The 11,522-nt window shown below is 51.6% G+C and overlaps 4 protein-coding genes across 4 annotated transcripts; all 4 read right to left on the bottom strand.

Annotated features, from left to right (window-relative positions):
• Positions 1 to 256: 256 nt before the first annotated feature.
• Positions 257 to 2,332, bottom strand: M406DRAFT_327209 (uncharacterized protein; the record flags this gene model as incomplete). The annotated part of the gene is made up of 5 exons (XM_040920179.1): positions 257 to 872; positions 1,105 to 1,173; positions 1,239 to 1,303; positions 1,637 to 1,642; positions 1,832 to 2,332. The coding sequence occupies 5 exons, from the start codon at positions 2,330 to 2,332 to the stop codon at positions 257 to 259; spliced, it is 1,257 nt and encodes a 418-aa protein (XP_040779749.1).
• Positions 2,333 to 2,639: 307 nt separating this feature from the next.
• M406DRAFT_273274 (WD40 repeat-like protein) lies at positions 2,640 to 4,419 on the bottom strand. The gene has a single exon (XM_040918179.1). It carries the CDS (start codon positions 4,284 to 4,286, stop codon positions 2,694 to 2,696), a length of 1,593 nt encoding a protein of 530 aa, XP_040779748.1. The 5' UTR covers positions 4,287 to 4,419; the 3' UTR covers positions 2,640 to 2,693.
• A 566-nt stretch (positions 4,420 to 4,985) lies between these two features.
• M406DRAFT_71767 (uncharacterized protein) lies at positions 4,986 to 5,558 on the bottom strand (the record flags this gene model as incomplete). The annotated part of the gene is made up of 1 exon (XM_040925494.1): positions 4,986 to 5,558. One exon carries the CDS (start codon positions 5,556 to 5,558, stop codon positions 4,986 to 4,988), a length of 573 nt encoding a protein of 190 aa, XP_040779747.1.
• A 1,448-nt stretch (positions 5,559 to 7,006) lies between these two features.
• Positions 7,007 to 10,157, bottom strand: M406DRAFT_82026 (uncharacterized protein). The gene is made up of 4 exons (XM_040926025.1): positions 9,673 to 10,157; positions 9,177 to 9,590; positions 7,971 to 9,140; positions 7,007 to 7,909 (listed from the first exon to the last, which is right to left on the bottom strand). Exons 1-4 carry the CDS (start codon positions 9,920 to 9,922, stop codon positions 7,374 to 7,376), a joined length of 2,370 nt encoding a protein of 789 aa, XP_040779746.1. The 5' UTR covers positions 9,923 to 10,157; the 3' UTR covers positions 7,007 to 7,373.
• Between the last annotated feature and the right edge of the window lie 1,365 nt (positions 10,158 to 11,522).

Below are 11,522 nucleotides of genomic sequence, written 5' to 3'. Positions count from 1 at the left end.
GCACTGGAGCCCTGAAGATCACCACTATGTTGGGGAATAGGTTTCATGCGCGCGACTTAAACTTCTTCCACAAAGTATCTCCACACAATTGGTGGAAGTAATTGATGTGATTCAACTCTTCAAAATTGGGGGGGGGTTTTTTTTTTTTTATAACAGCAGGGGAGGCTCGCCATGAAATAATTTGGTGGATCATGTAAAGCCACGAGACCTTCATTCTTGAGACTTCAGTCTCGACGAGACAACCTTCTCTGAAGTCTCACACAACTCCCCGACGGCCCAGCCAGTAATCCTCGCACCAACGACAACTCCGCCGGATCCTCCAGCCCTCATATGAGATGGCCTCGCAGACCGGGATAGTGGCCCCATGACGCTGGTCCTCGCTGGGTCTCAGGGGAAGGTACTGACGTCCTTGACTGCCCCTGTGCCGGCTCTGCTCCAACACATCCAGGCTCTGTCTCATCGCATGACCGGTGCTGGAGCGGATAGCAGGAGGAGTATTGTGGTCGCGGTCGGTCGTCGAGGCGCGTTGGCTAGAGTCAGACAAACCTTTGTCGCTCCTAAAGGGAAATAGTCTCTTCAGCGTGCTCGGCTTCCTCGTCAGCCTCGGCTGTTTATCGACGCTCAAGACGTCGAACTCGGAAAACATTGTACTGCCGTTGGGAATAGGGATGCCTGAGGCTGTGAGGAAGGACGCGCAGTACTTCCATTTGAAGTGGTCGACCTGCCAGATTGCTTCCATTTTGTGGAAAGAGTGGTGCAGAGGATTGTGGTGGGGACAATCTGCCTGGATGCAGTTACAGACGAATTCGACAAAGAAGCATTTGCACATCTTGAGGGGTATCTTCAGTAACTGTGTACCAGGATGTTGCTGACTGGGTGATAGTATTACAGCCTTCTTGAAGGAGGTTCTCTTGATTATGTGTCCAAGATTGTGGACTGCCTTTGGGTTGTATTGAACGAGGAGAGAGAGTGAGTGGTGGTGGCTGTAGTTGTACCACTGGTGTTCTCTTGGTTCTCAAGCAACCAAGAGACAATCTTCTATGGAAATTTCATGGTAAGTGAATCTGAAGAGGGTCTGACTGGATAGTTCTGTGCTGCACTTACAGTGGTGATGCATTAGGGTAGCGTGTTGAGCTGTTGACAATGGTGAATGTGGAGGAAGTGGAAACATTGCTATAGCATGAGATTCTAGCATCTCAGGCTCCCTTTTCAACTTCTGTGGGGTAAAATCGACACACATAGTCTCACGATATCGACCATTTATGGTGAACCTCCGAAGCTCAGCCTTGGACGTTCTGGTTGACTTGGTTCTGATTAGGTGGTGGACGTGCTTGGTCTATAGCAATCCCCCTTCTCGTTTCCGAGCAGTAACATGGATGAGCACCTAGTTGTAGTCTATGGATTATCGGTCTTGTCGTGCTTCATCGCGATCAGCATGCCCATTTTGTTGCAACAGCTAAAAGGAGAAGACCATTTCTAGTATATGCATGAATAGTTCACATAATCAGCGTTCAGTTGCCAGTCTCTTCACAATTCTCGAGAATTCAACCTGGTGGAACAGGCAATTGCTAAATGATATAATGACAGATGGTAAAAGTCGTTCCTTAATACATTTCAATCACTCTTCTCCACTCACAGATATCTAGACCATTGCAGGCTCACTCCAGGGGTTTTTCAAGGCAGAAAAGAAATTAGGACATGATGGACAAGCTGCCTGTCAGCAGCCTGTCAGTTCTTAAGGCGAAAAAATCTCCCCAGAAGAACACACGCTGTCATTATCGGTTTCCTTAGCATGAGCGTTCAAAGAACGTTGGTTGTGCCTCAAGATTACCTCGACATCAACCACCGCATCCTTGATTTTCACCAACAGCTGAGCGTGCCTTCCCGCCGGGTGATAAGAGCTTTGAAGGGCCTGCACCCTCGTTTCCAGTTCCTTGAGCAACTCATCCGCACGCCGGATCGTCCTCTGCACCAGGAAATCGTACGACCGCAGCAGAGCAGAGAGATCCCGGCCCCCAGACAACTCCTGGCGCTGGCCACACTCGGCTATGGCGTCGGCCAGATCAGCAGCAGCCTCGTCGTGAAGGCGTGACCTCGTTTCAATCACGCGTCTGAGCTCCTCGATGTCGAGCAGCAGGTCGGCGGTGGCGTTGGCGCCGTCGCGGACAAAACTCTGTGCGGTCCTCTGGATGCTTCTCAGGCTGCTGAGATGCTTCTGGTCGGCAGCATTCTTTTCCGTGAGACAGGCCATGGCAATATATTCGTTGTCCTCGGGCAAGAGGTCTGGGCGCGCGAGCCCGGAGCGACGATGGTCTTGTGATTTTGACGACATATTTGTTGATAAAAATGCGACGCTGTTATTCTATGGGCATAGTTTTTTTGTTTTGAATGTTGCCGAATAGCAAACTTGAGAATTCATAAATAGAATCTCTGTTTGCAAATTTATATCTGCAGTTCAGTCTGTGAAAGTTAAATAGAAGCCATGCATGATGTCGAATTGGAATTCGCGGCTGCTAGTCACATCTCGAGGCAGGGCTCATGCTAGAAATGATACGCTCGAGAAGAATCATCAGTGCAAGACCGTATCACTAGCTGCCAGAGCAGACGTACCGTAAAGGGCATCTTCAGAGAGAAAAAACTCATGACCAAATCTATGTTCGTGTCGGGGCTAGACTAAGTGCAATCATGCTTGCCTACACCTGGAACACCAAAGCCAGTCCGTCATCACCAGCCGTCACGATTCTCTTGCCGTCGTTGCCCTGCACAAATCCTAAAACACCACCTCCTTCACCATCTCCCCTGTGACCTCTCCACTCCTTCTCCAGCCCCGCCACAGCGGCATTCGGCGCATGCTGCGAAGGTGTTGCCCCCTGAAGGTTCCATCTCCTCACCACGCCGTCCATACCACAGCTCGTGAGCAGCCACTGTTGCTGTGCTGCTGCCCCTGACCCGGTTCCCTGTGGTTGCTTCACCCACTCCAGCTTGACAACACTGAACTCCTCGTGCGCGCCCTGGATGTTCCGCCTCAGGTTGAACTGCCGGCTAGGGTCGAAAACCGATATGCTACCGTCGACTGAGCCAGCGGCAAGCAGAGGTATCGGTGCTGATGCCGGCGCGAAGGAAAGCGACTCAATGCTGTCCGACTGCACCTCCAATGATGCCAGAATCTGGCCCGCCTGTGCCTCACCACCGGCGGCCTTGCCTCCAGCCGCCTTGCCCTTTGCCTTGCCTGCCTTCGACCCTGCCTGTGGTGCAGAGCCCGCCGTCTGGTCTGTGATCCTGGGCAGGCCGACGATCCTGATGGCACCACCGGCACCGCCAACAGCAAGGTAGCCGCCTCTTGGCTCGATTGCGACAGAGTACAGGCCGCCCTCGACTTCGAACCGTTGGTCCTGTCCCGTGAGAGACACCACCGTCTGGCCATTGTCACCGGCCAGACCCTTCGCGGCCGCCAGGCCCCAGACGTCCCATACGTATAAGCTGCTGTCCTCGTCGACGGTTGCCAAAAGGGATCCGTCAGAAGTCCAAGCGCCGGCCGTGCAGGACGTGGTGTGGAGGAAGTAGGTCTGGACGATCTGTAGAGGTGTCGCGGTATCCGAGGGGTCGATCGTGTACACCCACACCGAGCCGTCTGAGGCGCCGAGTGCGACGGAGTTGGGGTAATCTGTATTTGGGCAGGGCGCCAGCCAGTTGATCTCGGGCACCTCCTGGCTCTCGCCTAGGAACGTGAAGCTCGGCTTCGACGCGTCGACCTTGTACGCCCGCAGCCGACCGTCCAGACCACCCGACACGAGAAAGTCTCCATTGGGCAGCGTAAATGCCAGCGCATTGATCGAGTCCGTGTGTCCGTCGATTGAGAATACTGGCTGTATTTGGATATTTTCCTTCTGACTTGCCAGCTCCCTCGCGGCAGCGCTGGGGTCCGCCGCGTAGCTAGGGGGGAGCACCGGACCGTCGTCCCTTTGGTCCAGCTCTTGTGGTATCACGAGCACATATCCCTTGCCTGGCGCATCGTCCGCGTCTCCCTCGCTGCCGCCAGTGGCTATGATGTTTGGGTTCGTGGGGTGTTGTGCGATGGCGAAGATGGAGTCCTTGTGGGTGTCGAAGTACGCGACGGAATCGTTCACGAGTTGGACTTCTTCGTGCTCGTCGTCTTCAGGATCGGACATGTCGATGTCACCATCTTCATTCTCGGCAGCAATTTCCTCGGCTACCTCGTCCAGGTCGACCATGTCCTGCTCTTCGTCGCCCGTGGCGGGGTCGTGGTGGGGGTTGTTCGAGGACATTATGGCGGGCTTTCAAGAGAAATAGAGAAATAGAGGTTCTTGGGCGTGCTTGTAGGGGGGGAAAAAGGGGATAGAGTCCCTACAAAGGTTGAGCTGAGTGCAATGGAGCCTCAGGAAAACCACCAGTTGCGACTGTCGAGGGTGTTGAATTATTAAAACTTTGCTTGATAAGCAGAGAAAATGGCGGGGCGATAATGCTATGCCAGGGGGAGGAAATAGCGGGCGCACAGCTGGGGTCACTCAGCTTCCACCTACTGCTGTACTGTACTTAGCAACGTTCTGTGTGATCACTGCTGATTCATCTAACATCAGAATGAGCCATCTCGATTCTGCCAAACCTGCCCTCCTAGTTATTTTTGTATTTGCTTACTGGGTTGTTTTAGAAAAGACGAACAGAGAAGACTTGGCACAGCACATGTAAAAAATTTGGAAAATGGGATCAATCAAAAATAGAGTTAATCGAGACATCGTCAGTCTGTAGAGACCTGATCATCACACTTTTTAATTAACCATGCTAGGGTATCTCGAATATTCAGAACGCCGCCGCCTTGCCTTCCAATTCCATGACGCCAACCCGACACAAGTCATCCTTGAGCAAGTATCCAACAGTTTGAACCGCAGCAGATTGTACAAACACGTCTCCATAGAGCCAGGTTGTGTCGACATCCGCAGGCAAAAGAGCCAAGTCATCCGGTCAGACTAATCATTGCCTCCGTCTCCGTGCCTGGAGTCGTATATCTGGACGGCATGTACGAAAAGCTGGTCCAGAGTCCAGATGACATGACGAGCGATGGGCCTTGCGATTATCGGGAGTTTTGGTAGAATGGCGTTGTTCATCTGTGTTGAAACCTCCCGAATCTCGTTCAGGTTGTCGCGGACCTTCTTCAGCATCAAGATGTCCTTGAACCTGTAATCCATAGCTATCAGGGTCTCAAGCGTGTCGGATGTTGTCGTAATCAGGGCCTTGGTCGCTCTCTTGACTCTGATAGCGCCCGAGATGTACAGTAAGCGCGAGTCTCTGCTGTGGATGATTTCGCTGGTGGAGAGCTTGATGGTGTCGACCAGCCTGTTGTGCTGTTTCTGGATCGCCAGCGCACCGAATGGAGACCCATCCCACTTGTAAAGCGTCTTGTTGAGACGCAGCGTCTCTCGGCCGATTATGCTCAAACGGTCGACAATAAAGTCGCTTCTGTGTTTTTTTGCCTCAACGGCGTTGGGGAAAGCGATCATCAGGAGCAGGCAGAGCAGGGCGAGGATCCTGTAGACGAACATATTGATCGCTACGGGATGGAAGTTTTTTATCAAGTATAAGAAAAAAATATAAGAAGGTGTTCGACAATAATAGAGGTGAGGCACCTCAGGCGATGTTCGTTAAAGACGAAATTTTGAAAAGTCAACGCTTGGTGGGTGGCTTTTGCTGAATTCGTAAAGGTAGAAGAAGTCAAAGATTGCTTGAGTTTACAGAAGCAAGAGGATAACTGAGGAAGAAGAGGGGAAGGAACGGAAAGTGGTGGGTTTCCTCGACCATATATAGTTTTTCGGGGATGTTTGCTAATTTCAAGACTCTTGAGGGTCAGGCATGTGAAATACTATTCGGAGTGTCTGGCCATAACACAGTAAACTATGATTCATCGGTTGGTAGCGATCATGTATAACTACAACACACCTTGTTCCTTTGAGAAAAGACTAAACTTAGGAGATCTGAGTCTGAATCAAGGTGGATTGACATGTGATGAGAGCTCCTCACCCTCCGATATCTACCAAGTATCTACTTAGTCTCTCATTTGTAGCTTGACGTCTGCGACCGGATCTGCAAGCCGTGACGGATGAGTTGTAGTCGAAATTTATCCCTGAACGGCTTGGGGACATAGTGTCTCGTGCCCAAGCTCGTTGATCTATCATACCACTACGCAGAAGTCATTTTAGCTTGCTCTTCTGACACGGTCTTTGAAGAGCTTGGCCGGTTTACCCATCTCTGACCTCCGTTCGTATTTACACAGCGACCTTCCACACAGTCGACTCGGCCATTTCAGTAACGAGTGACAGTAATTCGAAAGCGCTGTTCCTTGCTATGCCTTCACAAAAGTTTGTTTCCTCGATAGACCATCGTAGAACTGGTGCTCGCCGGTGCGGCTTGTTTGTGCATAGACCACCTGCACACACTTGAGGCAACATGAAATAAAAGATGGCATGTGTATCGGATGTAGGCCGTCCTCTCACATCTTGCATAGTGCGGATATCCCCCGACAGGCCCATCTGGCTTCAGTCCAGTGAATAATAATTGCCATGCGAGAGCCTGCAGGACACATCATCGGCAGTGCCAGGCGCGTGTAGGACCATCCACCGCCGTGCGCTAACTACTTCAGTAGTCAAGTGAGCAGGCTGGCGCACAACTAACATTAGTCTCGCTCGATGTGGTGCGGTGTGGTGCGAGTAGAGCCCGGTGAAGTCGTCGTCCAAGTTACAATATATGTATACACACACGACCGCAGGGTCGAGGTATGGAGCCACGTAGGAACCAAACCAATCCGTGAGGGGTCATCGCCAGAGTTGGTAGCGTTCCGCGTGAGAAGGCCAAGTCGTGACGTCGATATAGTGACGGCGATATCTAGGTTAGATCTGGCTTTTGACATATGAGCTTTCCGGGTCAAATTGCAGGGCTGGTGGGAGGCCAGCACACATATGGATTTTCGAGACCCACGCGATGATGTCGACCTCGTCATACTGATTGCGGTGAGATTGTCTATAATACCTCTGGGATCATACTACGGCTGCCCGCTCAGGAGCAACAGGCCCGCGCACGAAGGAATGATCGATGAGCCATGCTCCGCGAACGCCAGGCCATTCAAGAAAGAAAGGGAGGGGGGGGGGGGACCCGCACTTGTGAATCTAGCTCAATTTACACCAACGCCGCCCCTGAGCCCACCCATGGAACCAGATTATCCATCTGCCACGATGTTTAACGCGACAAGCAATACTTGAAAACAGACCAAACACGCCGCAGGAAAATTCCCCAACCCCTCGAGTCCGGCCCTAGACGCCCAGATATGCATTCAATACCCCTAGATGAGGCCGATTCGAGGAAAATTAATCCTCTTTAAAAGGCTGGTACTCCCCATCAAAGACGTACGTCCCTTCGCCTAGTTGAGCCACCTTGTTATTGCGTGTGCTTCCTAGCCAGTCTCCTCCCTGTGAAAGGACCAGACTCCTCAGGCCCGCGCGTGGCAACTCGTAAAACTTCCGTCTCAGTTCTTCCTCATCCTTGTCGGCCTTTGTGACCCACACGATGCCCCCAAGCCGGGCTGTAACTACACCTCCAAGCAGGCCGATAAACAACCAGGGGTATTGCAAGGCTTCTACTTCGAAGGCATTGATGGTCTCACGAGCAAGCTTCGTGTAGTGCGTATCGCCGAGCATGACGCCTAACCGGAAAAGGTTTGATGCAGAAATGGCATTCGTGGACGGTTGTGCGGTGTCCATGCCGTCTTTGAGACGCAGGATGACGTGCGACGCTTCGTCCGTAGTCGAATAGAAGCCACCGCATGCCGAGTGGTGAGCCATCGGCGTGACCGGGCGGGACGTGCTGGGGACCGTAGGATCGTAGAAGAGGTCGATTTGGGTTTCTGTGCAGCCGTTCAGTAAGTACTATGTGAGGGAAAACAAAGGTCTAACGAAATGACTTACTCTGAAGGGCATCAGCCCACTGTAGCCAGCTTTCATTGCCCGTCGTCTCGTACAAGTCCAGCAAAGCCTCGACGAGAAAGGCGTAGTCTTCAGCAAACGCTTGTGTCGTGCTTCGCTGAGTAGAATAAGATCTGAACAGGGTTTTGGTCGAATCATCCCACAGCTTCCCCCTGATGAAATCTGCTGCATTTATTGCCGCCTTCAGGTACTTCTCAGCACTGACGGGGCTGATGCTTTTGACCGCTGAGCTTGTTCTCGCCAGAGCTGAGATGACCATTGCGTTTGTGCTGGTAACGACCTTATCGTCCGTCTCCGGCCTGACACGGTCTTTCTCCCGATGGGCCTTCAATTTCTCTCTTGCCACTTCGATCAATTTCTGGGTTTCTTCAGGAGAGATGCCAAACTGTTGCCCGAGCTCCTTCGCATCCTTGACCGTGTATAGCACGTTTTGGTTGATGAACTCGTCAATGGGATCCTGTTCCCGGTCCACGTTTCCATGCTCCAGGACCTTCCAATGTGCTGCCGCAACGGCACTGACTTGTGAGTCTAGGCCTGTGAGTGCCTGGTCGAATTCTCTTCTTGTCCACAAGTAATATGCGCCCTCGCGCATATGCGCATCGCCCTTCCTGTAATATGAGTCGGCCGCTTCACCGCAGACGAAGCCGCCGTCGGGTCGCTGGATGGGAGCAGCGGTCAAGTATTCAGCCAACTCAAAGACAACATTCGCAAACTCATCCTCCTTCTCTATCTTGCTCTTCTTGGCCGCGGTAGACAGCCAAGCATCGAGATACACGCCCAGCAGCAGAGCGTTATCTGAAACCATCTTCTCAAAGTGTGGCATCGACCAGTTTGCCGTGACAGAATAGCGATGGAACCCGCCTCCGACGTGGTCACGGAGACCTCCGTCGCGTAGCTTCCGCAGCGTGAGCAGGGCCATATGCGTGGCGTGTGTGACCTCCTTCTCGCCCACGACGTCCGCTACCGAGGGCGGAAAGTGGGTTAGTTTCAACAGAAACGACAGCTTTGCTGGCGTAGGAAACTTGGGCGCAACCCCAAATCCACCGTTGACCGGGTCAAAGGTCCCAGCAATATGCGTGTAAGCCTCTTCAAGCTGGTCCAGATCCAAATCGGAATCGGCGGCCATCGGGCTCCCCGACAGATCCGGCGGCACTGCAGCGCTTGAAGTTCCGGCATTTGTTGCTGAACCTACTCCTCTCGTTCCGAGTGTTCCCTCGGCAGCAAATTCTCGCAGCTTCGAGACAATCTCCTTGGCCTCCTGGCGGCAGCGAGCCTCGTGCTCAGGCCACACATCTCTCATCTTCTGCAGTATGACCAAGAAATCTAACCTCTCATCTTCGGACACCTCTTCACCATCGATGCCAACCAGCTCCGTTCCAGGCGAGGGCCAGTACGTCCCACCAAACACGGGTTCGAGGTCCGATGTCAGAAAAACATTGAGAGGCCAGCCACCGGAGCCGTTGATAGCCTGAATATAGTTCATGTAGATATTGTCGATATCTGGTCGCTCATCACGGTCGACAACAACGGGGATGAAGCATTTGTTCAGCAGCCTAGCGACTTCTGGATGCGTGAAGGATTCTGTGGTGGTAAGATGGCAATCTGGAGAAGAGAGGGGTGTTAGCACCAACATCGTGTCTGGGAGATGTAGCTGTCAAGACAAGGCGAGGTGGGCAAGACCGACAATGGCAGGACTTGAAACCGATATTCATGAAGACCAGCTTGTTCTCCTTCTTGGCCCTCTGTGTTGCTTCATCGTCCAGCAGCTGCCATGCTACAGGCGAAGAAGCGTGTGCACGGACATAAGGGCTGGAGCTCTGGGCGGCGCGGTTCTGGAGAGGCGGGAGGCCGGATAGGGAGGCCTGGGAGAACTGAGCTGATAGCTCGGCATCTCTGCTTGATGCAGACGAGGGCTTCTTGAGCTGCGACCTCATCTTGGTGTCTTTCCTTGCCTATATCCAAGGATGGCGCAATTCGCAAACGGTCGGGTCTGCCGGATGATGTGAGGCAACCAAGCTCTGAACAGCGACGGGATCTGGTGTGCTGAACAGACACGAATGGGTCAAGGTCCAAAGAATAAAGCTACCAGGCACTATGTTAAGCTAGATAATGATGAAAGTGCTTTGTGGCAAGAAGCAGATCTGGTCGGGAGTTGACGGGAGTGGTGATCTTTGTTCTCGGTAGTTGAAGCTAGAGGACGATTCAGCCGCCTACGATCAAAGAGGCTCAGTGCTCGTGTGTGTCTCAACCCCGCCCCCACCAAGGGCAGGCGCCTAATTACCGTCTGCGGCCTATCGCCGCTCTTTGATTATCTCGACGTCATTGCGGATGCCAAGGCGCCAAACACGGCTTTTCCCTTCTTTGTAAGCTGTGAACTTCACCCCCCCCCCCCTCCCATACTGAACTGCGCACCTTTTTAATTATTATGCATAATGAAGAGGGCAATGCAATGTCTGAGCTCTCTCGAAGGCAAAGCTCCAAATGTGAATTTCAATACGTGTGGGATTCTCTGTACTGTGTGACGAGTTGTGTGTGGGTTGTTTCAGGGAACATGATCACCCTGTTACAACGAAGGTGGGCAAGCAAAGCAAAGTCCTCTCTGAGAAATCCAGCCTCTGCAACAAGATTTCTCTTCCGGTTGCCTGGGCTGCAAACAAATTAGAATTTCACTCAATGAACCCCCATTCTTCGGATCTGACAATGGAAAGATTTCGTCTGTACTTCTTCAAGTCCCAGGACTCAGAGACACCTTGGGATGAAAATCGCCACGTCTCTTCATTCCTCAAGTGCAGAGTGTGTCTATAGCCCCTGGTCCTCAGTCCTAAATCAACAAGAATGAACACACCAAAAGAGATGGAAAAGACTTAAAATCAGCTTTCTGAGGAGTATTTGTGAGAGACACAAATTTGTCACTCATTTCCTGATTGCCAATTTACAAAAGATTCACTCAAGCTCACGACATACTTGATGCCACCTATAGTATATAGACTTCATCCACGAAGGCATTTGATTTCAGGTACATGCTTCACAGTAGCTTTGCGTACAAGACTTAAACGTGATATTGGCTATCTCTGGTGCAAATTTGGACCTCAATAGATCATGAGAAACGAATGTTGCTGAGCGCAGTGACAAATGTTTCTTTAATACACCTTGTCAGCCAAGACATGGTACATAAGTAAGTACTTAAGTACTTAGTAGTGCTGTTTCTAACGTACCAAACCTCCATCTGCATAAACCCTACCTACTCAAGTACTTACCCATCCCAACATTTGGACACAGTCTCACCAAGGTACTGAAACCAGATGCCTCTTTGCTGATCTATCTACGAGACCTCTGCTACGGAAGTTACCTCGATTCTTTTTGAACAGTATTAATATAATCTACAAGAGGCATGAATTTTCATCATGATTGGAAGTTTGAACCAACGAAGCTGTAGAAGCCTGTGGCAATATAATCTGAATTCCCGTGATCACCTAATCCAACGCAAAACAATACACTGATCAAATGCTCATGAGATGAGGTGCCTATTGCACG

The sequence above is a fragment of the Cryphonectria parasitica genome (assembly GCF_011745365.1).
Source record: "Cryphonectria parasitica EP155 unplaced genomic scaffold M406scaffold_2, whole genome shotgun sequence".
NCBI classification, from domain to species: Eukaryota; Fungi; Ascomycota; class Sordariomycetes; order Diaporthales; family Cryphonectriaceae; genus Cryphonectria; species Cryphonectria parasitica.
This window is presented reverse-complemented; position numbering and strand designations above follow the sequence as displayed.